Below are 26,712 nucleotides of genomic sequence, written 5' to 3' on the forward strand. Positions count from 1 at the left end.
GCCTCTATTATTAATTCGCGCCTCCGATCACACCACCACCACCACAGCATCCTTCACTGATAGTTTGCGACGAACCGACCACGTTGCGGGGCTCTATGTATCCTGCTCGCCGTCGTTTTCGCTGCGGCAGCGGCGGAGGAAACAGAGAAGCAGTCCTCATACATTGTGCACGTCGCGCACAAGCACGCGCCGCTGCTGCCAGGCCGCGGCGGACTGCTAGCCACCGGAGCGTAAGGCTCGCGTTCCTGCGTGACCACATCCCCGTGCACATGTCCGTCCCGGCGCCGAGGGTGCTCTACTCCTACTCCCACGCGGCGACGGGCTTCGCGGCGCGCCTCACGGGACGCCAGGCCGCGCGCCTAGCGTCCCAGCGTTCCGTCCTCGCCGTCGTCCCCGACGCGACGCTTCAGCTGCACACCACGCTGACGCCGTCCTTCCTCGGCCTCTCGGCTTCGTCCGGCTTGCTCCCGGCGTCCAACGGCGCCACGGACGTCGTCATTGGCGTCATGGACTCCGGCGTGTACCCCATCGACCGCGACTCGTTCGCAGCGGACCCGTCCCTGCCGCCGCTGCCGCCTGGAAAGTTCCGAGGGAGCTGCGTCTCGGCTCCGTCGTTCAATGCCTCCGCGTACTGCAACGGCAAGCTCGTCGGCGCCAAGGCCTTCTACGAGGGGTACGAGCTTGAACTTGGCCGTCCGATCAACGAGACGGAGGAGTCGAGGTCGCCGCTGGACACCAACGGCCATGGCACGCACACCGCCTCCACGGCCGCCGGCTCTGCCGTCGCGGACGCGGCCTTGTACGGCTACGCCAAAGGGAAAGCCGTGGGCATGGCCCCGGGCGCGCGCATCGCGTCCTACAAGGTGTGCTGGAAATACGGGTGCATGACCTCTGACGTCCTCGCCGCGTTTGACGAGGCCATCGCCGACGGGGTGGACGTCATCTCCATTTCGCTCGGCTCCACAGGCTCGGCAGAGTCGTTTGATATGGATAGATAGCATCGCCGTTGGCGCCTTCAGCGCCGTCCGCAAGGGCATCCTAGTCTCGGCCTCCGCGGGAAACTCCGGTCCCGGCGAGTCTACTGCCCGCAACGTCGCGCCGTGGTTGCTCACAGTCGGCGCGTCAACCGTCAACCGCCGGTTCGCAGCGGACGTGGTTCTCGGCAACGGCGATACATTTCCAGGCTCTTCCTTGTACGCCGGCCCCCCGCTTGGCGCAACCAAGGTACCGCTGATATACGGCCGGACCGTCGGCTCAAAGACCTGTGAAGCCGGGAAGCTGAACGCCAGCCTGGTCGTCGGGAAGATCGTTCTATGCGACCCCGGCGTGAATTTCGAGCAAGGGGACGCTGTGAAACTCGCCGGCGGCGTGGGAGCCATCTTCACGAGCGCGAAAGAGATGGGCGAGCAGGCGTTCGGCAGCCCCCAAATCCTCCCCGCTACAGCCGTCACCTTCGCCGCCGCTAAGAAGATTCAGAAATACATAAGCAAGAATACATCCCCCATGGCGACGATCGTGTTCCGTCATCGGCGGCCCGACACCTCCTTCCCCTAGAATGGCGTCCTTCTCGAGCCGCGGGCCAAACGTCCTCGCGCCGGAGATCCTCAAGCCGGACATCACTGCCCCCGGCGTGGAAATCCTCGCTGCTTGGACCGGCGCCAGCTCGCCTTCGGGCCTCGAGTGGGACACGAGGCGAGTGCAATACAACATCGTGTCAGGGACGTCCATGTCGTGCCCGCACGTGAGCGGCATCGCGGCGTTGCTCCGGCAGGCAAGGCCGGAGTGGAGCCCCGCCGCCATCAAGTCTGCGCTGATGACCACCGCGTACAACCTAGATAGCGCCGGCGGTGTCATCGGCGACACGTCCACCGGCAAGGCGTCCACGCCGTTCGGACGCGGGGCGGGACACGTGGACGCCAACCGCGCCGTCGACCCAGGCCTGGTGTACGACGCCGGCGTCGAGGACTACATCACCTTCCTCTGCGCGCTCGGCTACACCGATGATCAGGTAGCCATCTTCACGAGAGATGGACCGGCGACCAACTGCTGGGCGCACGCGGGCTCCTCCGTCGGGGACCTTAACTACCCGGCCTTCGCGGCGGTGTTCAGCTCGAAAAAACACAAGGTCATCACTCAGCGCCGTATGGTGCGCAACGTCGGCGGAAACACCGAGGCCACCTATAATGCCACGGTCACCAGTCCCGTCGGCGTGCGCGTCACGGTGAATCCGCCAAAGCTACGGTTCAACGTGACCAAAGAGACGCAGGAGTACGAAATCACCTTCAAGCGAGCCGCAGGGAGCATCAAGGAGGCCTACACTTTCGGGTCGATCGTGTGGAGCGACGGCGAGCACACGGTGATGAGCCCCATCGCAATAACTTGGCCGTCGACGAGCAAAATAGCGGATATATGATGTGTGGGTTGGTTTTGCAGTTGCTGGCTGGCGGTGTGTCCCCTCACTGCCCTAAAGTTGCAAAGATATGATGAACCACACATGAGAATACTACTATATATGTGAGATTTCAGAATTCACACCCTAGGAGAACCAAGCACTGACTTAACAGCCTGAGCTCGCCCACCCATGGTTCGAGTTGCAGGTGCGATATTCAGCCCAAGCTTCGCCACTGCCGCTTTGGTGGTGAAGTCAAGCTCTACACTAGTGGAAAATGGTGCTTTTGCACCGATTGGTAAGGGCCATATGCACCGGATGCCCAACCGGTGCAAATCATCCGGTGCAAAAGGCCCCCTCTTTTGCACCGGTTCAGTTGTGAACCGGTGCTAAATGGGCACCACGTGGCGGCTGTCGGGCGCCCGAGCGAGAGGACCTTTAGCACCGGTTCGTGCTAAAGGGTCTGCCGCGGCAGGAAAATGTCCCAAAACGCTGCCGCGGTAGAACCCCGCTACCGTAATTTTTTTCGAATTATTTTTCACTCCTTTTCTTTTTCCTTTTTTTTCAGAATTTCTATTATTTTAGTTATTTCACAAGTTTAGTATCTAACTACCCTTATCTCTAGTCTAATTACTTACTCGTGCTTAGACTTCCCGCTCGGTCACCCATCCTCCCACTACTCTAGCACTAGCACGCTTAACTTTCAAGTTCCTTTCCATCCCGTATCCAAGTGCTTCGCGCGCATGTATGTGATAGTAGTTGATGACCCACAAGTATAGGGGATCGCAACAGTCTTCGAGGGAAGTAAAACCCAATTTATTGATTCGACACAAGGGGAGACAAAGAACACTTGGAAGCCTTAACAGCGGAGTTGTCAATTCAGCTGCACCTGGAAACAGACTTGCTCGAAAGAGTTTATCAGTAGTAACAGTTTTATAGCAGTAGCAGTAGTGAAATAACAGCAGCAGAGCAACAGAGACAACAGTAGTGATTTTAGTAAACAGTAGGATTAAAATACTGTAGGCACGGGGACGGATGACGGGCGTTGCATGGATGAGAGAAACTCATGTAACAATCATAGCAGGACATTTGCAGATAATAATAAAATGGTGTCCAAGTACAAAGCAATCAATAGGCATGTGTTCCATATATAGTCGTGCGTGCTCGCAATGAGAAACTTGCACAACATCTTTTGTCCTACCAGCCGGTGGCAGCCAGGCCTCAAGGGAAACTACTGGATATTAAGGTACTCCTTTTAATAGAGTACCGGAGCAAAGCATTAACACTCCGTGAACACATGTGATCCTCACATCACTACCATTCCCTCCGGTTGTCCCGATTTCTGTCACTTCGGGGCCATCGGTTCCGGACAGCGACATGTGTATACAACTTATAGGTAAGACCATAAACAATGATTATCTTGATGAAACAATAACATGTTCAGATCTGAGATCATGGCACTCGGGCCCTAGTGACAAGCATTAAGCATAACAAGTTGCAACAATATCATCAAAGTACCAATTACGGACACTAGGCACTATGCCCTAACAATCTTATGCTATTACATGACCAATCTCATCCAATCCCTACCATCCCCTTCGGCCTACAGCGGGGGAATTACTCACACATGGATGGGGGAAACATGGCTGGTTGATGTAGAGGCGTTGGCGGTGATGGCGGTGATGATCTCCTCCAATTCCCCGTCCGGCGGAGTGCCGTAACGGAGACTTCGGCTCCCGCGACGAAGTTTCGCGATGTGGCGGCGTTCTGGAGGGTTTCTGGCGACTTCGACTTTTTTCTGTGCGTTTTTAGGTCGAGGCCGATAAATAGTCCGAAGGAGGGCGTCGGAGGCCGGCCGAGGGGGCCACACCACATGGCCGCGCGGGCCCCCCCCCTGGGCCGCGCCGCCCTATGGTGTGGGGCCCTCGGGCCTCCACCTGGTTTGTCCTTCTGGCTCCGTCAGTTCTCTGGGAAAATAGGGCCTTCTGCATAAATTCCGAGGATTTTCCTGAAAGTTGGATTTCTGCACAAAAACGAGACACCAGAACAGTTCTGCTGAAAACAACGTTAGTCCGTGTTAGTTGCATCCAAAATACACAAATTAGAGGCAAAACAATAGCAAAAGTGTTCGGGAAAGTAGATACGTTTTGGACGTATCAACTCCCCCCAAGCTTAGCTTATTGCTTGTCCTCAAGCAATTCAGTTAACAACTGAGCGATAAAAGAACTTTCACGAACACATTTGCTCATATGATGTATATATTCTCATGTTATGGCTAATACTTAAGCAGTTCATAATGATATACATGCAAATAAGATCATCTAACAGCTATGTCAATCATGGAGAGGTACCAACAATTAATAATAAGCATCATGAATCATGTATATAAGCAGGATTGCAATGTTCATAAGAGAGTATGATATAGTGGTATCTCGCTTGCCTGTGTTTGATTGGCAAAACATAAATGCCCGGGCACCTCTGGAGTTCATAGAAAGACTAGAAGTAGTGATTGTCAAAGATAAAAGCATCAAAGTTATACCACAATCAATCATATTTTGAGACAAGCATATTATACTAAGAATGACAGTTGTGCTCTCAAGATAGTGCTCAAAGAAATAATGGAGACACAACATAAAAGTAAAAGATTGACCCTTCGCAGAGGGAAGCAGGGATTAACATGCGCTAGAGCTTTTCATTTTTGAAATCAGGAGTAAAATTATTTTGAGAGGTGTTTGTTGTTGTCAACGAATGGTAATGGGTACACTAACTACCTCGCCAACCGGACTTCCAAGAGCGGCTCCCATGAATTATTGCATATTTATTTGGCACTCCTTCCAACCTTTCTTTCACAAACCATGGCTAACCGAATCCTTCGGGTGCCTGCCAACAATCTCATACCATGAAGGAGTGCCCCTTTTCTATTTTAGTTTTATTATGATGATGACACTCCCCCCAACCTTTGCTTACACAAGCCATGGCTAACCGAATCCTTCGGGTGCCGTCCAACAATCACAAACCATGGAGGAGTGTCTATTAAGTTAATTAATTCGGGACTGGGAATCCCATTGCCAGCTCTTTTTGCAAAATTATTGGATAAGCGGATGTGCCACTAGTCCATATGAGAGTCCGTCAAAAGTAAATGACAAGGTTGAAAGCTAAACACCACATACTTCCTCATGAGCTATGAAACATAAACACAAATTGAGAAGCATTTTGAAGGTTTTAAAGGTAGCGCATGAGAATTTAGTTGGAATGGTTTGAAATGCCATGCATAGGTATTTATGGTGGACACTCTGGAATAACTTGGTTTTCATGTGTTTGGAAGCACGAGCAGCGTTCCCGCTCAGTACAAGTGAAGGCTAGCAATAGACTAGGGAGCGACAAATCAAGAGAGCAAAGAATCGTCATAATCATGCTTGCGGCAAAATAAATTAACGGAGGCATAAAAGTGATACAAGAACTCTGAAGCAATATAGATCATCGAGGCTTAATTGACTTTTTGTTCAGTCATATGCATGCGTGAGCATGTGCCAAGTCGATATAAATGAATTATTCAGAGGAGGATACCACAATGCCATACTTACTTATGAATAAAACAATGCAAGCAAACATCCATGACATGCTACTCATATTAATAAATTGGAGCTAAACATGAGAGATCATAAACTACTAGACTTTCTCAAATAACATATACCTCACATGAACCAACTAAGCATGCTCACATGGATGAGTATATGTACAAAAATGAAAACAAATAGAGTTCATACCAGCCTCTCACCACAATTAGATTGTCGTAGATCGTCATTATTGCCCTTTCACTTGTGTAGCTTGGATAATATGAAATGAAAACCACGCTCCAGCCACCGAAGACCATTGAACTCATAAAGAACTTTACAAACCAAAGAAGAACAGCAAATATTTTTGGTGTTTTTGAATTTGAAACAAGAACAAAAGGAAACAAGCAAACAAAGCAAAATCTTTTTGGATTTTCTTATAACAAACTAGGAACAGCAAATAAAGCGAAACAAATGCAAGAAACCAAAGCAAACAAATGGTGAAGAGAAAAAACAGAAATATTTTTGGTCTTTTTGTGTTTTGGGAAGGAAACAAAGCAAAAACAAGAAATAGCAAACTAAAAAGAAACACATGACAGCAGGATGACAGAAATCTGCCAAAACCTGACAGCAGTACAGAAATCGATTTTTACAAAAATCTTACGTTGCTCAGCTCGAAAAGTGTTCAACTAATGAAAGTTAGATAACAACCTGGGGAACCTGCACAAAAATTGGCAACTCAAAATAACGCTCTGGCTGTGCGCACGAATTTTTCTAGTAACAGTCCAGAATCTGTTTTCGGGCAGCACTTCCCCAAATATCATCTTCCTCTCATTAGAAAACCACTCAAACGAACAAAACAAGTATGTACAAGTATCCAGAAATCATAATATGCAAAGAATGAGTGATGCCGGTATACCTCCCCCCAAGCTTAGGCTTTTGGCCTAAATGGAGTTCAATCCCATCGATCCCATGAGGTAGTATCTCCGTAGTACGATGAAGATGGATCATCTTCCGGGTATGTGCTAGAAGAGGCACCCGGATACGTGACGGTGTAGTCATAAGAGGGCTCGGCGTCCTCGGAGTCATGCTGCTAGTGGAAGTCTTGTATCTTCATATGTTCATCCACCTCCTCCTTGGTGCACGACCATGATTGCCTGTCAATACTGAACAAACCTGGTTGGGGAAGAGGGATTTCCTTCTCATCCCCGTCAGAAAACAACATTCTATAGACCATATTATCTACAGTAGAATCAGCGGTAACAAAATGATGACTCTTCATAGCAGCAATATCAAGTTTCCTAGGGGCCAATGGCACATCATTAGGATCAAGAGGAAGCCTTAGATATGTTAAAACGCGCAGTGCAATAGTTCCTCCAAAAATAGGCCCCCTGTTAGTCAGGCGGCGAGCAATAAGAGAACCAAGATGATAAGATGTCTGACCAGTAAGTGCAATATTCAAGAAAGCAAGATGGTAACTAGAAATATTGCTAGTGTTCTCCCTACCAAGAATGCTAGTAGCAATATAATATGCAAAATACTTAATGGCGGGGAGTTGAATGTTTCTTATCTCGCCACGCTGAATGGTGCGACAATCATCATCGGTAATCCCTCGATAAAGCTCCAACAAGTCCCGGGGGTTGTCATCAATCCTACTTGCTGTACCTACAGGGGCAATATCCAATGCACGACAAAAATCTTCCAATCTCATAGTAACAGGATTACCATAGATCTTGAATGCAACTGTCGGCTCATATTGCTTGTTGTGGAACTTGAAGCTCTCGACGAAGATTTTGGTGAGCATGTAGTATTGCTCCCTTTCATCTCCCACATAGGTGGCTAAGCCCGCCCTGTTGACAATGGTGAAGAAATCCTCCAATATCCCTGCATTCCTCAGAAAATCATAGCATGGAAAAGACGAAGCATTAGGAGCCCCATTGTCCTCTTCGGGCGCGAAGCTAGGCGCGATGATATCCTCATTGTACGATCGCCTAATCCGGGTGGCGGCCCTAGAAGGCCTCCCGGTGCTGGTTGTTCCTTTCTTGAACAACTCTCCAAAGTTGAACTTCTTCATCTCTTCTCTGAAATTTTCAACAAGTGATATAAAATTTGGTTTGGTGACATATAATTTGAGGGAAACTACCATAGGAACTTGCTAGAGTACTAATCATGCATCAAAACTAGTTTCTACCACTTAGAACAAGCATGCAAGCTCACTAAACATGTTACCTACAGCAGCAAAATATTCAAGATATACTCAACCAAACAAAATTCTACTTGGATGGGTGGAGGAGTCACATACCAAGGAGCAAATGTGCCAAATTTCAGCAAGAAATCTGGGCTGAGCAAAGAGATCGAAAAATCTGGAGCTCTTGAGCAAAAACGCGAGTGAGAGGAACCTGGTACGAGTTTTTTCGGGAGAGAGAAGGTGCTGGGAGAAAGAGATGGCAAAGTGGGGCAAGGAGGGGCCCACACCACAGGGTGGCGCGCCCCCCTCCTTGGCCGCGCCGGCCTGTGGTGTGGCACCCTCTGGTGCCCCACAGGTCATCCTCTGGTGCTCCCAGGTGCCTCGTCGAAAAATAGGACCAACGGTATAATTTTTGTGAATTTTTGAAAACTTTGAAAAATGCACATTTCTGGGTATTTAATTTATTATTACTGGCCAGGAAAATTTTTGAAATCTCCAAATAACTAAGGAACCTTGCAAATTAAAAATGCTACAGCAAGTAAGACAAGTGGGGTGAGAAAGAGATGTTGTTTACCGCCTCTATGCATATAAAAAGTATTTGTTAACAAGGTTGATCAAGTCTTGCCACCAAATAAATTTTTCATAGCATAAGAAGAAATAAACCTCAAATCAATCATGTTACCTTGAATTGTATTGATATGGATCCAATCACGAGAGTTTGATATTCTTCTTTAGGCTCATATATAGGACAATCAATAGTTCCCACTTTGATAGTTCTCACATTAGAAATAGTATTAACTCCACACGCTTTCTCAATCCTCTTGGGAAAATAAACGTTATGCTCCCTATCATCAACATTGAAAGTAACCTTTCCTTTATTGCAATCAATAACAGCCCCTGCGGTGTTAAGAAAAGGTCTCCCAAGAATAATAGACATATTATCATCTTCAGGCATTTCCAACACAACAAAATCAGTTAATATCAAGCAGTTAGTAGTAACTTGAACAGGAACATCCTCACATATACCAACAGGAATAGCAGTAGATTTATCAGCCATTTGCAAAGATATATCAGTAGGTATCAACTTATCTAAGTAAAGTCTCTTATAAAGAGAAAAAGGCATAACACTAACACCGGCTCCCAAGTCACATAGAGCAGTTTTAACATAATTATTCTTAATAGAACAAGGAATAGTAGGTATACCTGGGTCGCCCAACTTCTTTGGAACTTTGCCATTGAAAGAGTAATTAGCAAGCATAGTGGAAATTTCCTCATTTGGGATTTTCCTTTTGTTAGTAACAATATCTTTCATATACTTTGAATAAGGAGGCAATTTAATAGCATCAGTCAAAGGGATTTGCAAGAATAAAGGTTTCATCCAATCACAAAATTTATTATAGTGTTCTTCTTCCTTTGATTTTAGTTTCTTAGCAGGAAAAGGCATTTGCTTTTGCACCCAAGGTTCTCTTTCATTACCATGTTTCTCAGCAATAAAATCTTCTTTAGTGTACTTTTTATTTTTAGCATGCTTTTCAGGTTCTTCTTCAACCTCTTCTTTATCAGGAGTATCATTCTTATCATTATCTTTATCATGTTCATTACCACTTTCAGTTTCAGCATCAGAAATAGAAATACTATTAGGATCATTAACAGGTTCAGAGGATTCTACAACATTTTTATGTTTCTTCTTCTTTTTCTTCTTAGAAGGAACACTAGGTTCAATGCGTTGAGAATCTTGTTCAATTCTTTTGGGATGCCCTTCAGGATATAGAGGATCCTGGGTAGAGACACCACCTCTAGTTGTTACTTCATAAGCATGTTTTTCATTAGAATTATTCCCTAACAAGTCATTTTGCACTTTAGTGAGTTGATCAATTTGAGTTTGAACCATATGAAAATGTTTAACAAGCATCTTAACATCATTGGAGGTTCTCTCCACAATATCATGCAATTCACTAATAGCTCGAGAATTTTCCATTAAATGATTCTCTACTCTCATATTAAAATTTTCTTGCTTAACAATATAATTATCAAACTCATCTAAGCATTGTGCAGGAGGTTTCGAATACGGAATATCCTCCCTAGTAAAGCGTTGAAGGGAGTTTACCTCAATCATGGACGAAGGGGGAATTATCTCACATATATCTTCTATGGGAGGAAGATTCTTCACATCTTCAGGTTTAATACCTTTCTCCTTGAGAGACTTCTTGGCTTCCCTCATATCTTCATCATTCAATTTAATTAAACCCCTCTTCTTCAATATTGGCGTTGGAGTTGGTTCAGGCGTAGTCCAATCATCATGATTCCGGCCTATTTTAGCCAATAATTCTTCAGCGTCGTCTGGAGTTCTTTTCCTGAAAACACAACCAGCACAACTATCCAGGTATGCCCTAGACTCAATGGTTAGTCCACTATAAAATATATCAAGTAAATCATGCTTTTCCAAATCATGGTCATGCCGAGCTCTAATAAGAGAGCAAAATCTCGCCCAAGCCCCAGGCAATTTCTCTCCATCTCCCTGATCAAAATTATAGATTCTCTGCAAAGCAATATGTTGAGCACTAGCAGGAAAGTATTTACGGAAGAAAACATCAAGAAATTCTTTTGGACTTTTAATAGAATTAGGCGGCAAACTATTATACCAAGTTTTAGCGTCATCCTTTAATGAGAATGGAAAGATTTTAGCAACAAAGTAAGTACGCATCTTGACATCATCAGAAAACAAGCTACTTAGAGTAGATAACTCAGTCATGTGTTCAACAGCACTTTCTTTTTCAGTACCACAAAAGGGTGTTTTCTCAACAATAGCTATATGAGATAGATCAAGAGAAAAATCATAATCTTTATCCTTAATGTTTATGGGAGATGTGGCAAACTTAGGATCAGGAGACAGTTTATATCTAACAGCATGTTCTGCAAGCAACTTTTTAATTTTTCTTGCATCAGTAGTAGCATTGCATTTTTCAATAAAATCATCATTAAGCTCCACATAATCTTCATCAGGATCATCACTAAAATAATCAAGTTCAGGTGAATTAACAGGTGTAGTAGCATTAGGAGTTTCAGTATTTTCAATTTGTCTAGACCTAGCAATTGTAGCATCTAGAAAAGATCCCAAAGAACCACTATCATCAAGCACAGCAGAAATATTATCAATATTATGAGAGTTTTCTGATTCAGCAGAAGTACCCGCATGTGAAGCATGTGGCGGTGAAACAAGTTTATCAATCACAGATGGTGAATCAAGTGTAGCGGAGGTACTCAGGACTGTACCTTTTCTTGTAGTGGATGGTAATATGGCGATCTTAGTATCGCGAGGTTTACCCATGATGGAGAATTTGCAGCGAACAATATTAATCCAAGTGAACTTCCAAATAAAGCTATGCTCCCCGGCAACGGCGCCAGAAAATAGCATAATGACATCTAGATTACAAGCATCATCATATGAATCTCAATCATGTAAGGCAGCTCATGAGATTATTGTATTGAAGCACATAGGAGAGAGATGAACCACATAGCTACCGGTACAGCCCCGAGCCTCGATAGAGAACTACTCCCTCCTCATGGGAGCAGCAGCGGTGATGAAGATGGCGGTGGAGATGGCAGCGGTGTCGATGGAGAAGCCTTCCGGGGGCACTTCCCCGTTCCGGCGGCGTGCCGGAACAGAGACTTCTGGCTCCCGCGACGAAGTTTCGCGATGTGGCGGCGTTCTGGAGGGTTTCTGGCGACTTCGACTTTTTTCTGTGCGTTTTTAGGTCGAGGCCGATAAATAGTCCGAAGGAGGGCGTCGGAGGCCGGCCGAGGGGGCCACACCACATGGCCGCGCGGGCCCCCCCTGGGCCGCGCCGCCCTATGGTGTGGGGCCCTCGGGCCTCCACCTGGTTTGTCCTTCTGGCTCCGTCAGTTCTCTGGGAAAATAGGACCTTCTGCATAAATTCCGAGGATTTTCCCGAAAGTTGGATTTCTGCACAAAAACGAGACACCAGAACAGTTCTGCTGAAAACAGCGTTAGTCCGTGTTAGTTGCATCCAAAATACACAAATTAGAGGCAAAACAATAGCAAAAGTGTTCGGGAAAGTAGATACGTTTTGGACGTATCAGTAGTATCATATCAATCCTATTAACATATCGGTAGATGTCATATTTCTTTATTGTTCGAATTTCAAATAATTCTTTTAATAAACAAAAGTAATGATTAATAATAATTTAGACTAAATAAATAAACATTAACTTTATAATTTGTATTATTTTTAATTATTTTCAATTTTTAATTTTTTTTTGCCAAACCTAAAACTTGAAAATTTGAAAAACTTATATTTTTCAGAGTGTAATCTTTATGCAGGATGCAATTATTAATTTTAATTTTGAAAAATATAAAATATATTAAATCCTAAATTTCTAGAAAAAACTAAAATCTTCCTGGTTTCATATTTTCATTTGGAATTTTGAGAATCTAAAAATTGGCTAACCGGGTAAACCCGGGTGAATTCGGATGTAACTTTTTCCCACGATGATTTTGATATGTTATACGTTTTTTTTCGACGTCGTATGCAAAAGTTAATGCGGTTTTACCATTCTTCAAACTTTTTTTGAAAAAAAATTGAAATTGAAATTTGTTAATTTTCCCTAATAGTAGGTTGTGTAACATACAGGAATCTGAAAAGATTTTATTTTTTGAATTTTCTATCATTTTCTTTTCTATTTTACAGTGCTAAAAAAGGCGATCCACGGTGTGTGTGTGTGTGTGTGTGTGTGGAGGTGCGTGGGGAGCAGAAAAACCTTTTGCACCGGTTCGTGTTACGAACCGGTGCTAAAGGGTAGACCTTTAGCACCGGTTCGTAACACGAACCGGTGCAAAATGGTTCGCGGCTGACGCCAACCCTGGACGTCCAGACCGCACGAACCGGTGCTAATGACCCCTTTAGCACCGGTTCGTGCCAAATCCGGTGCAAAAACTCTTTCGAGAACAGGACAAAAGCCCTTGTTTCTACTAGTGCCAGGTGATCAGAATGACGATAGACTCGATGGTGTATATAGTCACTAACCGACTCATAAGCATAATGATGATAACTTAAAAGTCATCATAAGGGTAGCCGGTGCTACTACATATTTTCAAGCCCCACGCATTCCGGCGATCCCCAGTGCCCCCTCTTCAGTATCTTACCCTCCACAGCCCGTTTGCACAGCGTGCAGTAGCTTGTTCGGCACGCCCAGCAGAAGACATATTTGTCATCATCCTGGATGACATCAGTAAATTAGTAGTCAGTGATGTTTAGATTGGTCAAATGACACCATCCATGTGAATATGGAACCAAATTCTGCTCCACCTGATACATGCAAATTCGGAGCTTGGATGTTGTTACCTTGAAAGTTTTTTCACGGCATCTCGGACACCTTATGCTGCCGCCCAATGGTTGGTTTTGAGCTCGCTCCTGGATTCCATTCTGCATTTGGGTCATTTGGGCGTCCCATTCTGTGGTATCTCTAGCCTCGAAGAGCCCACAGTTCCTGCAACGGACAGATTTGAGGCTCGATTTCAAATTGCACATGCAAATAAGTAAGAAAAACATTGTGAATGAGATTCCATCGCAGCAACAAAAGCCACTGATTGTAGCCACTGATTTGAGAGAGGGAGGTTGGATATTGTAGAATGGCCTACTTGAAGTGACTGTAGCCACTAATTGCCTTGCAGCAACGGAAGCAAAATAACTGACCACAACTAGTGCACATCATTTTGTTGCAGCCTGAGATTCTGTTGATGGCCACTCGACAAGTGGGACATAACCGAACATCTTTGTACAATTCTCTGATGTTCAGAATTTCCTGTGCCATCTCCGTCTGGGTCAACTTGCCTGACGCCTGAAATTGTAAATTAAAGACATCAAATAATAAATGCTCAGTAAAACTATGGCATTCACAGTCTGCTTGCAGTACTAACACGCAAAAAAAAAAAAAAAAAGAGCTGCATTTTAACCTTCTGGCGCTGGAGCCTTTGTTCTGTAGTTAGACATTGCTTCCCTGGATGCCAAAGTTCCTTGCAAAGGCCGCAGAAGGTGAATGAACATTTGGGACATTGTGCATTGTAATCGTCATCTTGCAAGCAACCAACCTCACACTTTGGGCAGTAAACCACGTCTGCCATACACTTCAATGCTTTCTCAAGAGCAAGCCTATCCCAACGTTCAAATTCTTCTACGCTGAGAAGCCTCTTTAACAAATTGTGTGGAATGGAAGTATTGCACTTTGTGTCAGGGCAGACTAACTGAAACAAACTGCCTTCCTTCACATGCATCTTGCATAAGGTCTCCATGCACTTCACACAGAACAAGCTGGCATGGAAGCTTGACGAAGTTTGAGCCTATTTGATTCAAAATTAGAGACAATTTACAAAAGAACTGCGTTCAGAAAACAGTTCAAAATGGAACAAAGTACAATTGGTGAAATTCGGTACCACAAGAAAACATGATTGGAAGGGAGTACCATGTTTTCTCCTCTAATGCTAGTTACATTTTAGCTTATTTATGTGTCTCATTTTCCTTTGGTTGATTCATGTATCGACCTTGTCTGATTCATGATTGTAAACTTTTGTTTATCTCATACTTTGAACCTTTTTAATAAAGAAAAGCTGTGTGCATCACTTGATGCAGAGGCTGGGGTGAGGCTCCCGTTTCGAAAAAAAAGTTATTATTTTGGCTGAAAAAGAGACTAAGTTAACCTATTTCGCACTTAAGAACGCAAAAAGGAAATGGCATTACCTTTGCTCTGGTTAAGGCATATCGTGCACATATGGACCTCCTCAAGAAAAGCTTGGTGCCGTTTCTTACTACTGTAGCCGAGCATCGAAGGGATCAGAGACTCCAATGGCAGACTTCTTGAGATTGCACGGACATCTCCTTTATTTGTTGTAACTAGATGACCCGTTGCGCTATCGCGCAATGACGGAGGCTAACCATAGGGTTTCGCTTATTTTAGTACCGAAGGTTGGAGCAGAGATCTTCCATCGAGTACAATAGTATCCGACGTGCGTGTTATCGCATTGCTCGACGACCCTTATACTTTCATGTGGGTAATGCTCTCGATATCTCTTCCACTTTCCTTTGCGTAATCCAGTTGCTATCACGGGAATATTATGGTTAAGTGGCTGCGATTTCTTATTTCATCACTTGCACATTTGTCTTTCATCGCAATGTTTAAGTGTACCTATGCACGGCGTTTTAATAACTTTCAAATAATACCCGTTGCGCTATCGCGCAAATGGCGGAGGCTAACCATAGGGTTTGGCTTATTTTTTGTACCGAGGGTTGGAGCAGAGCTCTTGCATCGAGTACAATAGTATCCGACGGGGCGTGTTACCGCGTTGCTCATCGTAACCGTTGGTTTATTTCAATACTGGAGGCTCGGGAGCGTGTAGCTCTTTCGATGGCCGTCCCATGGTGAGCTATAGTAGTATTCAGCGTGTTTCGTTGGAGGAAACGCCCTCGACGGCCCTTGTACTCTCATTTGGGTAATGCTCTCGGTGTCTCTTCCACTTTCCTTTGGGCAATGCAGTTGCCATCACCGGAAAGTGGCTGCGATTTCTTATTTCGTTACTTGCACATTTGTCTCTCATCGCAATGTTTAAGTGTACCTATGCACGGCGTTTTAATAAGTTTGAAATAATTTCTAGAAAGACGCCGCTTTAACAAGTTGCCCAACTAATAAGTTGCCCACGTACTCTCGGAAAAAAAATTCGCTTACGCGCACGCAGTTTGGTGTCACTATTCACTCCCTCTAGACAGATAACGGTTCCGAGTTCCTTAACAAGACTGTTGATAATCTCCTCACCACCCACGGCACCGCCCTGCGACTATTATGCCCATGCACTTCCCAGCAGAACGGTAAAGCCGAGCGTGCCATTCGTACCATTAATGATACTATGCACACCATTATGTTCCAGGCTCACATTCCAGCTCCTCTCTGGGCTGACGCTCTGGCTACTGCCACATACCTGCTTAATCGTTGTCCTAGTACAACCATAAAGTCCCAGGTTCCGTACACATGCCTCCACGGTCGTCCTCCCTCATACATTGATCTTCGTGTCTTCGGTTGTCTTTGTTATCCTAAAATCGCGTCCACCGCTCCACATAAGCTTAGTGCTCGTTCCATGGCATGTGTCTTTCTTGGGTATCCCTCTAACCATCGGAGTTACCGCTGCTTTAACCCTGTCATTGGAAGAATACTCGTCTCGCGACATGCTGTCTTCGATGAGAAGGTTTTTCCTGTTCAGCATGCAGCTTCGTCATCCGCGCTTGCGCCTCCTGCGCCGCGCGGACTCGACGACCTCTTCGGCACGCCGCCCGTGCCGCCAACGCGAGCTCTTGCACCGGCCCCGCGCACCCTAGTGCCAGCCCAAGTGCGCCCGCCCCGGCCTCGAGCGCCCCCGCCTCGACACCGCCTCGCCCAGCCGGGTCCTCTACCGCGGCAGAGAATTCGGCGTTTTCTCTGCCGCGGCAGGCTGCCACGGCAGGAATTCCGGTAGTTTGTCTGCCGCGGCAGGCAGCCACAACAGGAACTCCTGTCGCACCTCGCGCTCGGCCCGCCGCCGCATGCCCTGCCCCTGCCACAGCAATTTTGAACTGGTAGTAGTTACACCGGATCGGTTCAACTGACCAACCAACACATAATTGGAATGTAACGTACTGTGAGACTCACACTCACAGGGCACCAAAATGTTGTGAAGGCCATGAAAGATCTCTTACAATATTATATGCATGGTGTGGATTAATGAGCTTGAGTGGTTACTGGGATGACATGCATATGATAATCACATTACCTTACGGGTTATAGTTTCGATGGCGAAAAAACCACGGAAGTGTATCTCATACCTCTTCAGGACACTGAAAACTACTATATATTCCCCTTAATTGTGCACCCTAGAGGTGCTAATTAAGTTCTAACAACAAATTGGAGCAGCAGCCACTGCTGTCCAAAATGTAAGGCCAAGACAGCATGATTTATCACAATTACCACAGAAGACAAAATAAGCAATATCACGACTGCGAAGGAGAAACAGACGGAAAGTGTATCAACAAAAATTCTTCCTGGGCAACAGTTCGTGTCATGCATAGGAGTAGTTAAAGAGCATATAAAGCTAAGCCCGTATTCTCAACATAGGGTCTGGATGAAGGATTGTCTTACAAGCCTCCCAATCAGCCAGAGGATGTACTGCACTTACACAAAATAACTTTTACATAGCCCTATCTACGTAGCTACCACAGCAGGTCAATGCCGCAGCATAGAAGACACATCCAGCGGAAGCATATAGGCAAATAATAAGGGCATCACATTAGCTTGATGCTGTCAAGGCGGTGAGCCCATCTCGCTAGCTTGATGATGTATGGAAGTCGCACCAAGTACCAGTGGACGCCGAGGTAGTGAGCATTACTAACATATACTGATGAGCTCTCACCTAGCCCCTGCAGCCGAGCCCGTCATGAAGATATGGCTGTACAGAACATGACCTGGTAAACAGAGAAAAGAACAAAGAACAAAGAACCATTATAGTGTACTGGTACTCGGAAGCAAAAGAGTCCCGTGAAAAAAAGGAACGACATAGAAACAGAACTATTTCAAGATAGCAGTATCAAAGATCATAAAAGTGTATACACAAAGTAAGTAGGTTCTACCTTATACACATACACCATTTGCAGATACATCAGACCAACTTCTGGTTTGGTTTGTTGCCCGTTCCACATGAGCTAGCAGCAGTGTCGGTCCTAAGACATAAGAATGAGTGCACGATAAGGAATTTTTTCAACCTAGGCGACACATCGGGAAGAACCAAATAAGCCAAGAAAGTTCAATAAGAGAAATAGAAGTGTTCACCCTAACTTTGGCCTAGCTTCATATATTCTCTTCCTTATCAAGTATGGCAAACTCATGCCTACATTTTCACAATAGTAACATAAGAAAGCAGACACAACCTTGACTCTATTCAAAGAAACATATGTCAGTCTCAAAAAAGATCATAGTGATACAAAGCAAAATGTAAAAGCATGGACAAATGCTATTAAAATAGAATGACGGGCAAAAAGTAGATTTAGCTATATATGCCAATCTAAATTCACAAATACTATAGTTAACACCAAGCCTGTTATTTTTCATTCAGCTACCTCATTATCTACTCTGCTGTGTTTCCGCTTTAACTACAAAAAAAAATATCATTCTTAGATTGTGAAGGCATCACAATATCTCAGGGGCACTTCAAAATGGTGCATCCAGAAATGGAGGATCGAGAAAGGGAGATAAAACAACTATGATACCTCGCTACGGCCAGACCATATTGATCTAGCATGTAACAGTCATACATATTTTTGTAACACAGACTGGAGCATGATCTGAACATATATATTAAGCAAAGAAAATGGAGAATCGGGATGACATAACTGCACATGTAAGTGATATGCTGGGTCTTAAATGCAAAAACTACAGAACTGCATTTCCTAGTAGAAGATACAAATCAAATATATCAATTAGTTAGAAGTAAATAGTCAAACAGAAAAGAGGGCTCAGAACGGCATATGGAATACGTGATACAGTTGCTCTTGAAAATTATAACGATCACACAACAGTTAAGCTAAAGAATTCGCCAAGAAAACCTACCACAACCCAAAGATATCATGCGGGCCGTATTGTCTATACTGACCAAAAATTTGAAATGAGTGCTCGTAATTGTAATAGTTCTATTAATTTGAAGTGAAATGTCCTTTGACAAATTATTTTGGCTCTATGGCTTGTACCATTCTCTAGAAGTGAACAAATAAATCAATTCGGAAAATATAGCCTGTAGACACCATTGGATTATCCAGTTGGCAAATTCATTCCCATAATATTTTTACACAACTTATGAAAAAGCTCTCTTCTTAAAAAAAAACTTGTACGTAAGTGTTGGTCAGTAGCACCAACATTAAATGATGAAAGTGATTATATAATAATAGAAAGCAAATTATCCCAATTGCAAAACAAAACGAACAGATCAGTTAGAGAACTTCAATGTCATGCATCCACAAGCACCAAGCACATATCTTCAAAACATAGTTAGAAATTATATCATTGCAATACTAACTTTTGAATAATAAAGCACCTTTTATCGAATATAGCTTGAAAATGTAGCAGATAATTAAATGTGCAATATCCTTTGTCCATGTACATTTTTAATTCAAAGCTGGTGCATTGCAAAATAAAAAAAAAGCTCATGAGACTTGTCTCACAATCCCATGTAAAATATGTGAATTATGGTAGCCAGTAGTTAGGACCTTGCAGTTTATGAAGAAAATAAACACGTCTCTATTCCTCCCACTTTGACTATTTACATAAATTATTTCCAGTGAAAATTACAGCATGATCAAAAAAAGTCTGAACTTTCTAAACTAATTTTATAAATTTCTTAGATGGTGTTGCAATAGTTGTTGAAATCCCTTCTTAAGGACGACAGTTCTAGCACTTCCGTGTTCAGAAGCCACAATTGTGTATCCATACCATTGTGTAATGTCAACTACCGACTACTTGCAACATGACAATTGCTGACCTATCAATAATGCTAAATCTAGTTCTTACCCTCTTTAATGAATCTATTTTATTGGTGGTAATGTGGAGAGGATGTTCACATCTAGTGGTGTGGATATATCCCTACAGTAATAAGCAGTTAAAGATATACTCAGACTTGAACTTGCACAATGCATGCTATTATGGATTTGAGTAGCGCTGAAAACTAATCGTTTGACCCTATAATAGAATCTAGCAAATATAGTTGTTCAGTCCTACACAGATATGAGTGAGCCCAAGATCACGAGATCAAATGAATGATCTGGATATCAAAATCCCAAAAAAGTTGCCAAATCCTAAAAAAAGTTCTAATGTACCAATCTGCAAGGACAATCAAATGATTCAGAATGATCTCACAGAAAATCCTAGTCAGCAAATAATCTACGAGAAAATCCAACTAACCGAATGAAATAACTCAGAACCACCGGACAGAAACACTAAATGTTGAAGCTCACCAAAAGTTGGAACTGTTAATTCCAAGTAACTCGTTAGTGTTGGAGTGCTGGTAATTCAGGTAAAACGAAAGTGAACAGATAAAGCAAAATTATAAGTGACAGAAGAACTGTAGCGACTTTACATGGAAAGTTCGGAACACTTGAATGCATGCACATATGGAGTATATGAAATGGTAACATGGTTCGGTACATACCTGCATTGTTTTATGAGAGCTTCCTCCCTAGTGACATTCATCTTGAACTTCTTGACCTTGTAATTTGACCTACTATAGGCAAGAGAAATTATCAACGGTTGAGCCTTTTCTTCCCCAAGAAGTATTTTCCAATAAACATCAGGAGTGTTTACTCATGAAGTAATGAGCCAGCAGCACAAATGTTAGACCTATCTAGATAAAACATGAGACTTTTGTTAATGGGATCGGACGAGTGTTCACCAATGGGAGCACCTGTGTTCCAAGTGTGAATCATATCTTCATGATTTACTTTCATGCTCACCAGCGGAATAGCATCACACATCCATGACCAGCTGCAAGAGTGACACAATAAGGTTACATGTTACAACATAATATTTTCATGCATAGTTTGGATTAGCAAGTAAAGACTAATGCTTGGATTAGGAAGTAATCAACCACATTGCACACCACCTAGCATAAACCAAAGAGTCGGTTGCATAGAAAAATGACATGTTGGAGCTGTTGTAAGCCTATGGATGGGATGGAGATGGCGAGGTCGCCGGAAAGGACATGTAGCCTCCGGCCCAGTTGTAAAAGGGGTCGATGACCTACAGCTGGCCACTGCTCTTGGTCAGGTCAGTGAATGAAATTTAGCTGAAATAAGTCCATTATTCAGTTGACACTTGACAATGCAATTCAAGCGAGCCATGTTTGAAACTGGCGCGTCAAAATGTTAATGCCATGCATGCTTCGTAGGGTTACCTTCATGTTCTTGCCTCTGATTTTCCTGTCAGATATGATGTTGGTTTGTCTCCTCGACCTAAAACAACAACAATAAAACTCAGGCATGTCAAAATTTCAAGAATATGCAACTACTAATAAACATTTTTGAAAAGAATGAAGGCAAAGGTTAACAATCTAGCATTTTGTGCATCCTTAAAATGTCATGAATATCCAAATACTAAACATAGTAGCAAGCTGATTATGATCAGAGCATAAAGCTTATAAAAAATAGAGAATTATCTCAAACAATGTACTGCATCGGGAATGGTACTGTAACTCGAGTTAACCTCCAGTACAACATTGCTATTGGCCGCTGCCATGGCACCCATCCAAATAGGAAAATTTAGGCATGTACCTGCTCAAGGTTGAATTGACATAAGGAGTGCTTTACCTCATGTGCATGCTCGTGGTAAACCTAAAAAACGTTGACCAACAGGGGAATGATACCTCCCTCCCTTGGCTATATGTTGTTAGTTAGATAGGATGAAACTCTCCTCGCGAATGGACGCTAGGATGATAATCCTGTTTAAAGTCCGCCCCTCCCAGGTAAAATACCGCTAGGTCGGGGTTCAAACCCAGGTGGGCTGGCTGCGCACTCGCTAGCCTTGCCACTCAGTAAACCTTGAAAATATCCGGAAAAAATGTCTGGTAATTGCAATCAAATCTGGGCAAAAGATACGCAATGCTCCAAAACCAAAACTCCGGATCTCAGCGAGGAATTTTTTACCAAGCACACACATATATAATGTATTCCCCAGATTTGACACCATGACATAAACAAATACCAAAAGAAGATTTATTCAATTCATAGATAAGAAATACGAGGCATACTTACCCAAGCTACCAGTGAGGGAACAAATCGAACAGAACAAACAAACCAGTCATGGCGAGTTACATACTCGGTTGTTCCAGATCCAGCGCGCGTCTGCAGGCTGCAGCCATCCAAAGAACGTCTCTAGCCCACAAAGTAGATGTGATCTTAGTTATCTTGACGGGAATGGACAGATCAGGGAGGGGTCACTACGGATCCGTCTAAAGAAAGGGTGGAGGTCACCTGCGTCACTGCAACGAGGATGGTGACGAAGAAGAAGGCCGCGGCGGTGCCGATCCACTGGAGGTAGTCCACCTTGTCGACGAGCAGGACGCGCGCGAGCCTGGATCTCAGTCCCGGCCTCCGCGCCGCGGCCGAGGCCCGGCGCCTCCAGTCGAAGCCGCCGCGGTTCCGTCACGCGCCGGACCGTCTCCGGCCGCGCCCGACGCCTCCGTTCGCCGCTGCCGAGGATCCGCCCCGCGCCAGCCTGTCTCCGCCCGCCGCCACCGATGTCGCCACCTGAATGGGCCGCCCAAGCTGCTCGGGCTGGCTGCTCCTTCTCCGGCGCCGCGGATTCGGGGGAGAGGCGGCGCGCCGCTGGCCTCCGCTGATTGGGGAGGAGGTGAGACGAGAGGAGGGGCGGGGATTGGGTCGCGGCTTTGGATGCCTCGATCTAGGTTTTCCCTGTCCCGCGGATGGAGACGGAAGGTGACCCGAACGAGTGTACGTGGCTGTCTCTAACCGTTGGCCCCCGCACGTAGCTGGCCCCAGGCGTCATAGACTCATCCAGAGAAGCAACTGGTGAGAAAAAATTCACCACATCGGACGGTTGAGGAAGAAAGTGGGAGGTGGGTTTCACAAACGTGCGACCAGGATTGATTTGCCCCTTTCAGATGGCCTGGTTGAGAGGGTAGTCTTTGAACATTTATAGAAGTAATAATGTCTTCCCCCAGCATTATTTTTCCATCAAACGAGAGATGTGACAAAGAAGAATTACGTATCCACTCAACCCATTGATAAACTACTTCCTGGCCAAGAAGGTCTGACCAAGCGGCGTCAAGCATCTCACAGAGTTGAGAAACACTCGGCCCATCCATCCATTGAGCGGTGACAGTGAAATATGGGGGGTCTTTGCTAGGATAAGATTTTGGAAGTAAGCATGTCAATATCAACGGAGGGAGGTACTTAAAGTTGCAGCTGTAACAGAATTCATCTTCTGTGTCATCATTAGGACATCCTTTTAAACATAAGGCCAAAGGCCCAGCTTTAAATTAATAAAGCCAAAACGGCAGAGTGCAACAAGGCATACACAGCTTACAAACCAAAGAGAAAAAGCACAGATGCTATGATCACTAAGGCCATCGTCTACCCGAGCAGCCACCAGAGGAAGAAACATAGCTAGAAGGGAGCACCATCAGCGGAAGGAACGAGCACGCCAGCTTCCAGAAGAGTGATTAGTGTCCAACTCATGGCCTCTGACTCCGAAGAGGGACCCTTCCCTCTCGCCCCGGTCCGAAGAGCGCCGCCATCGGCAGACAGAGAAGCTCTCCCAAGAGCAAACCAGAGTAAGAACACCCAAAGAGCATGGAAGTGGGCAAGTCGGCTACCGCAACAGAGAGCTCCCGACGAGCACCATCAGCCGCCTCGGCACCACCATGAGGAGGACGCAAGCTGCTGGGCGCCGGCGCACCACGAAGATCGGCAAACAAGAGCATCAACCTGGCCAAGCACAAGGTTGACAAAGGAGAGAACGCACTGCCAAGCACCACCACGACCAACCGGAACCCGCCAACCACCCCTGCAATCCTCAGACGAAGCCTCCAGGAAGGGAACGCCATCGCAATGCCGCCAACGCCCACACGAGGAAAAAGGGTTTTCACCCCGGGCAGGGGTGAGGGTGGGGAAGAAACAAGGGATCTCAACGCTGCCTCCAAGGAGGGACACGGCGCCAGGAGCGTCGCCAGCGTCGTGGCCACCGCCGGCCACAGGTTTCCCCGGTCCCGAGCCTCCCGCCACCATCCAGCAAACCAGAGCAAGCAGATCTGGCCAAGGGATGCAGGTTTCACCGGCCGGAAAAGGGGGGATCTTCCGGGGACAGGCACACAGAGCTGGCGGCAGCTCCCCGGCCACACCAGACGCCCGCCACCCCTCCGCCGTCCGCACGACCAGAGAGGAGGGCAAGCACTCACAGCCACCGCTCGCCGCAGAGCCGGCGCCGTCCACCAGATCAGGGCCGCCGCCCTGAGGTCCAGAGCCCCCTCCGAGGACGCCGCCGGCAGCACCCTCCCTTACCTCCGGCTAGGCCCGAGGCCAGCCAACGGCGACGGAAGAGCCACCGAGCAGCCCCACCGGCCACGGCGAACCCAGCGCGGAGTTCCTCCACCGATCTTCCGCGCGGGGGGCGAGGGCCCAGATCCCCGCCGCCCCCTTCACCGGCGTCGCGGGCTTAGCCCGGCGGCGCCTCTAGGGGCGACGAGGAGGAAGAGGACGGCTGGGGGAGGCGGCGGCGGCGCGACTAGGGTTTCGCCTCCCTGGTCGCCTGGAGGGGGCGACCCGAGAGGCGTTTTATGATTGTGGGATTCCATTAGGACATCCTTCTGGTTCTCGATTTCGATTTGCCGAGGATATCTTAGCGCACACCTCAATACCATCATGCAATTCGTAATGTATGTATATCTGGAATTAGAGAGGGGAAACAAAAACAATCAAAACAAAGTTTTAATTAAACAAGAACACTGATGTACGATAAAAGGAACCTGGAAGTAGCGGAGCCCTCCTTTGTTTTCTAGTACAGCAAGATCATCCCCATATATTGCTTCCAGTGCCATCAGCTGCAGTAAAGATCAAACGAGGAGACAAATGAGCCATGCTAAAATCGTAAAGGGTCAACAGACAACAGCACAGCAAAGCAAGGTGATTCGCAAAGTTAAAAGCAATACCCACACAATCTCCCAATGTCATTTAATTGTATTTCGTATCAACAAATCGTTAGATATTACTCCCTCGGTTCGAAATAAAAAAGCTTCTCAACTTTGTCGTATCTAGAAAAAGTTAAGAAGCTTTTTTTTTTTTTGGAATGGAGGAAGTACAATATAAAAATGTTCACACTCTTACTGTACTAGTATCGTATTGCTCTGTAGTTTTCAGTAAACCCTCGCCTAAATAAACCCCTTAATAATCAGACATTCGCCCCACGACCGTCGGAATTGAGAGAATGCATTGCAACTTTTCTCCCCAGCTTAGATCATTATAGTAGTAGTAGATAAGATAAATGAATTTTCCAATTTGATATTCAGTAGACCGACCTCGTCGTCCTGTCGCTGCTGGTTGTCTCGTATTTCATCCGCATCTGCCTCGTTCCCGGCGCGAAGGTGGAGTGCTGCTGCAGCTGCCGCCATTGCGGCTTCCTCCAGCCTCGATTCCGCATCGGCCGCCGCTACCCACGGGGAGTCCAGGTCGAGCACGTCCTCCTCGGCGCCGCCATCAGTTGACACCGGGCTCGCCTCTGCCTCGGCGGCGCGCGATGACGACGAGGACGGCGCCTTGGATAAGGATTCAGGGGAGGGGTCGCTGTGGGTTTCCAGCGCTCGCGATAACGTGGCGCCGACGGAAGCTGCTGCCATGGCGGGAGCTCGGATTTGGTTGTTGAGGCGGGATCAGTCGTCCGGCGAGGACTCGTGGTGCTGCTCGTTTTGTTTTGCTTTTTGTTTTGCCCGATCCCGAATATTTCCGATTGGGTTTGAGGTTTGAACTAATTTTACAGTACTTTTTTTTTAAAAAAAATTTGTAGTTGAGGTAAAACTTCCCCAGTGGGTGTCCTCTTATTCCTGAAAAAAAATGTAGAAGCTGATTTAAACTTTAAGTATATCCTTTCTACTATGTTTGAACAAATGTGGGGGATGACAATAAACTTTGAAAAGTGCAAAATCTGGTACTTATTAATGGCGCTGCTAGTGTACGGTCATCAGTGGGCACGGTCGAAATTCCAATGGCCCACGGGTGCCTTTTCTGGTCGGAACGCAGGGAATATGGAGAAAGCTAGGGGAGGATGGAGAGCATTGCCGAAACACTGCTAGAGGGGAGGAAGAAGAGAGCACCACAACCTCCTCCATCTCCTCGCCTAACACCACCACCTCCTCCATCTCCCCCACTGTTGGCTCCGCCACGGCTAGCCGCGTCGGCCCCTTCTCCGGTTCGATCATGGCTCACTGGATCCTTCTCCGCCGCGACCATGGCATCGCCGGATCTGGCTCGTGCTTCGACATGGTGAGGAAGGAGTTGAGGATGGGAGTAGGAGGCTGTCGGTTGGGAGAAGGAGGGCCGGAGGTAGAAGATGATGCGGGGAACCACGGGGAAGATGGGAGAACTGGGGATAAAAAAAGGTGTGTATGTGGGGGCCATGTTAGACAACATGAGTTATTAGCACTAAACGTGCCTCCGAAGTGAGTTTTCCCTATTAAATACCTGGAGTGTCTTTACACTATGAGAAGTTGAGAAAAAATATTTGCAACCGTTAATCGATAAAAACATAAAAAATAATAGGCGGTTTGTGGATCTGCTCAACAAGCATTCCCATTTACTTGTTATCTGCTGTTAAGTTCTCAAAGTTGGTAATTAGGGTCATTAACTCCCAACTGGTTCATTTTTGTGGGATAATTATAAGGGGTACAATGAATATTACTTAGCTAATTGGGAGTTGGTTACCATGAAAAAATATTATGGTGTCCTGAGGATTTCAAGCATCATAGAAATGAACCTTTGCTTACTTGCCTATTG

At 45.8% G+C, this 26,712-nt stretch overlaps 2 protein-coding genes, 1 long non-coding RNA gene and 1 pseudogene across 3 annotated transcripts; 1 reads left to right on the forward strand and 3 right to left on the reverse strand.

Moving 5' to 3' along the window:
- Window positions 1-64: 64 nt before the first annotated feature.
- Window positions 65-2,513, forward strand: LOC127330709 (subtilisin-like protease SBT1.4; annotated as a pseudogene).
- Window positions 2,514-13,098: 10,585 nt separating this feature from the next.
- LOC127336401 (uncharacterized) lies at window positions 13,099-15,033 on the reverse strand. The gene is made up of 5 exons (XM_051363211.2): window positions 14,887-15,033; window positions 14,106-14,489; window positions 13,791-13,990; window positions 13,495-13,639; window positions 13,099-13,368 (listed from the first exon to the last, which is right to left on the reverse strand). The coding sequence occupies exons 2-5, from the start codon at window positions 14,439-14,441 to the stop codon at window positions 13,234-13,236; spliced, it is 816 nt and encodes a 271-aa protein (XP_051219171.1). The 5' UTR covers window positions 14,442-14,489; window positions 14,887-15,033; the 3' UTR covers window positions 13,099-13,233.
- A 2,153-nt stretch (window positions 15,034-17,186) lies between these two features.
- LOC139829904 (uncharacterized) lies at window positions 17,187-18,854 on the reverse strand. The gene is made up of 3 exons (XR_011752731.1): window positions 17,996-18,854; window positions 17,797-17,886; window positions 17,187-17,631 (listed from the first exon to the last, which is right to left on the reverse strand). It is a non-coding gene; the product is annotated as an uncharacterized lncRNA (long non-coding RNA).
- A 4,015-nt stretch (window positions 18,855-22,869) lies between these two features.
- LOC127336400 (uncharacterized) lies at window positions 22,870-25,647 on the reverse strand. The gene is made up of 3 exons (XM_051363210.2): window positions 25,242-25,647; window positions 24,693-24,767; window positions 22,870-24,612 (listed from the first exon to the last, which is right to left on the reverse strand). Exons 1-3 carry the CDS (start codon window positions 25,557-25,559, stop codon window positions 24,502-24,504), a joined length of 504 nt encoding a protein of 167 aa, XP_051219170.1. The 5' UTR covers window positions 25,560-25,647; the 3' UTR covers window positions 22,870-24,501.
- Window positions 25,648-26,712: the final 1,065 nt, after the last annotated feature.

The sequence above is a fragment of the Lolium perenne genome, chromosome 2 (genome assembly GCF_019359855.2).
Source record: "Lolium perenne isolate Kyuss_39 chromosome 2, Kyuss_2.0, whole genome shotgun sequence".
Classification (NCBI taxonomy): Eukaryota; Viridiplantae; Streptophyta; class Magnoliopsida; order Poales; family Poaceae; genus Lolium; species Lolium perenne.

What these genes read in the sequence shown, in the direction of transcription:
- LOC127336400 (XM_051363210.2), bottom strand. Translation starts at nt 25,559, where the DNA reads ATGGCAGCAGCTTCCGTCGGCGCCACGTTATCGCGAGCGCTGGAAACC. An exon ending in AGCAGCGACAGGACGACGAG is followed by an intron (nt 24,768 to 25,241) that starts GTCGGTCTACTG and finishes TCTTTACTGCAG; the next exon opens with CTGATGGCACTGGAAGCAAT. An exon ending in GAGGGCTCCGCTACTTCCAG is followed by an intron (nt 24,613 to 24,692) that starts GTTCCTTTTATC and finishes CTCTAATTCCAG; the next exon opens with ATATACATACATTACGAATT.
- LOC127336401 (XM_051363211.2), bottom strand. Translation starts at nt 14,441, where the DNA reads ATGGAGACCTTATGCAAGATGCATGTGAAGGAAGGCAGTTTGTTTCAG. An exon ending in AAAGGCTCCAGCGCCAGAAG is followed by an intron (nt 13,991 to 14,105) that starts GTTAAAATGCAG and finishes TTACAATTTCAG; the next exon opens with GCGTCAGGCAAGTTGACCCA. An exon ending in GCCGTGAAAAAACTTTCAAG is followed by an intron (nt 13,369 to 13,494) that starts GTAACAACATCC and finishes GATGTCATCCAG; the next exon opens with GATGATGACAAATATGTCTT.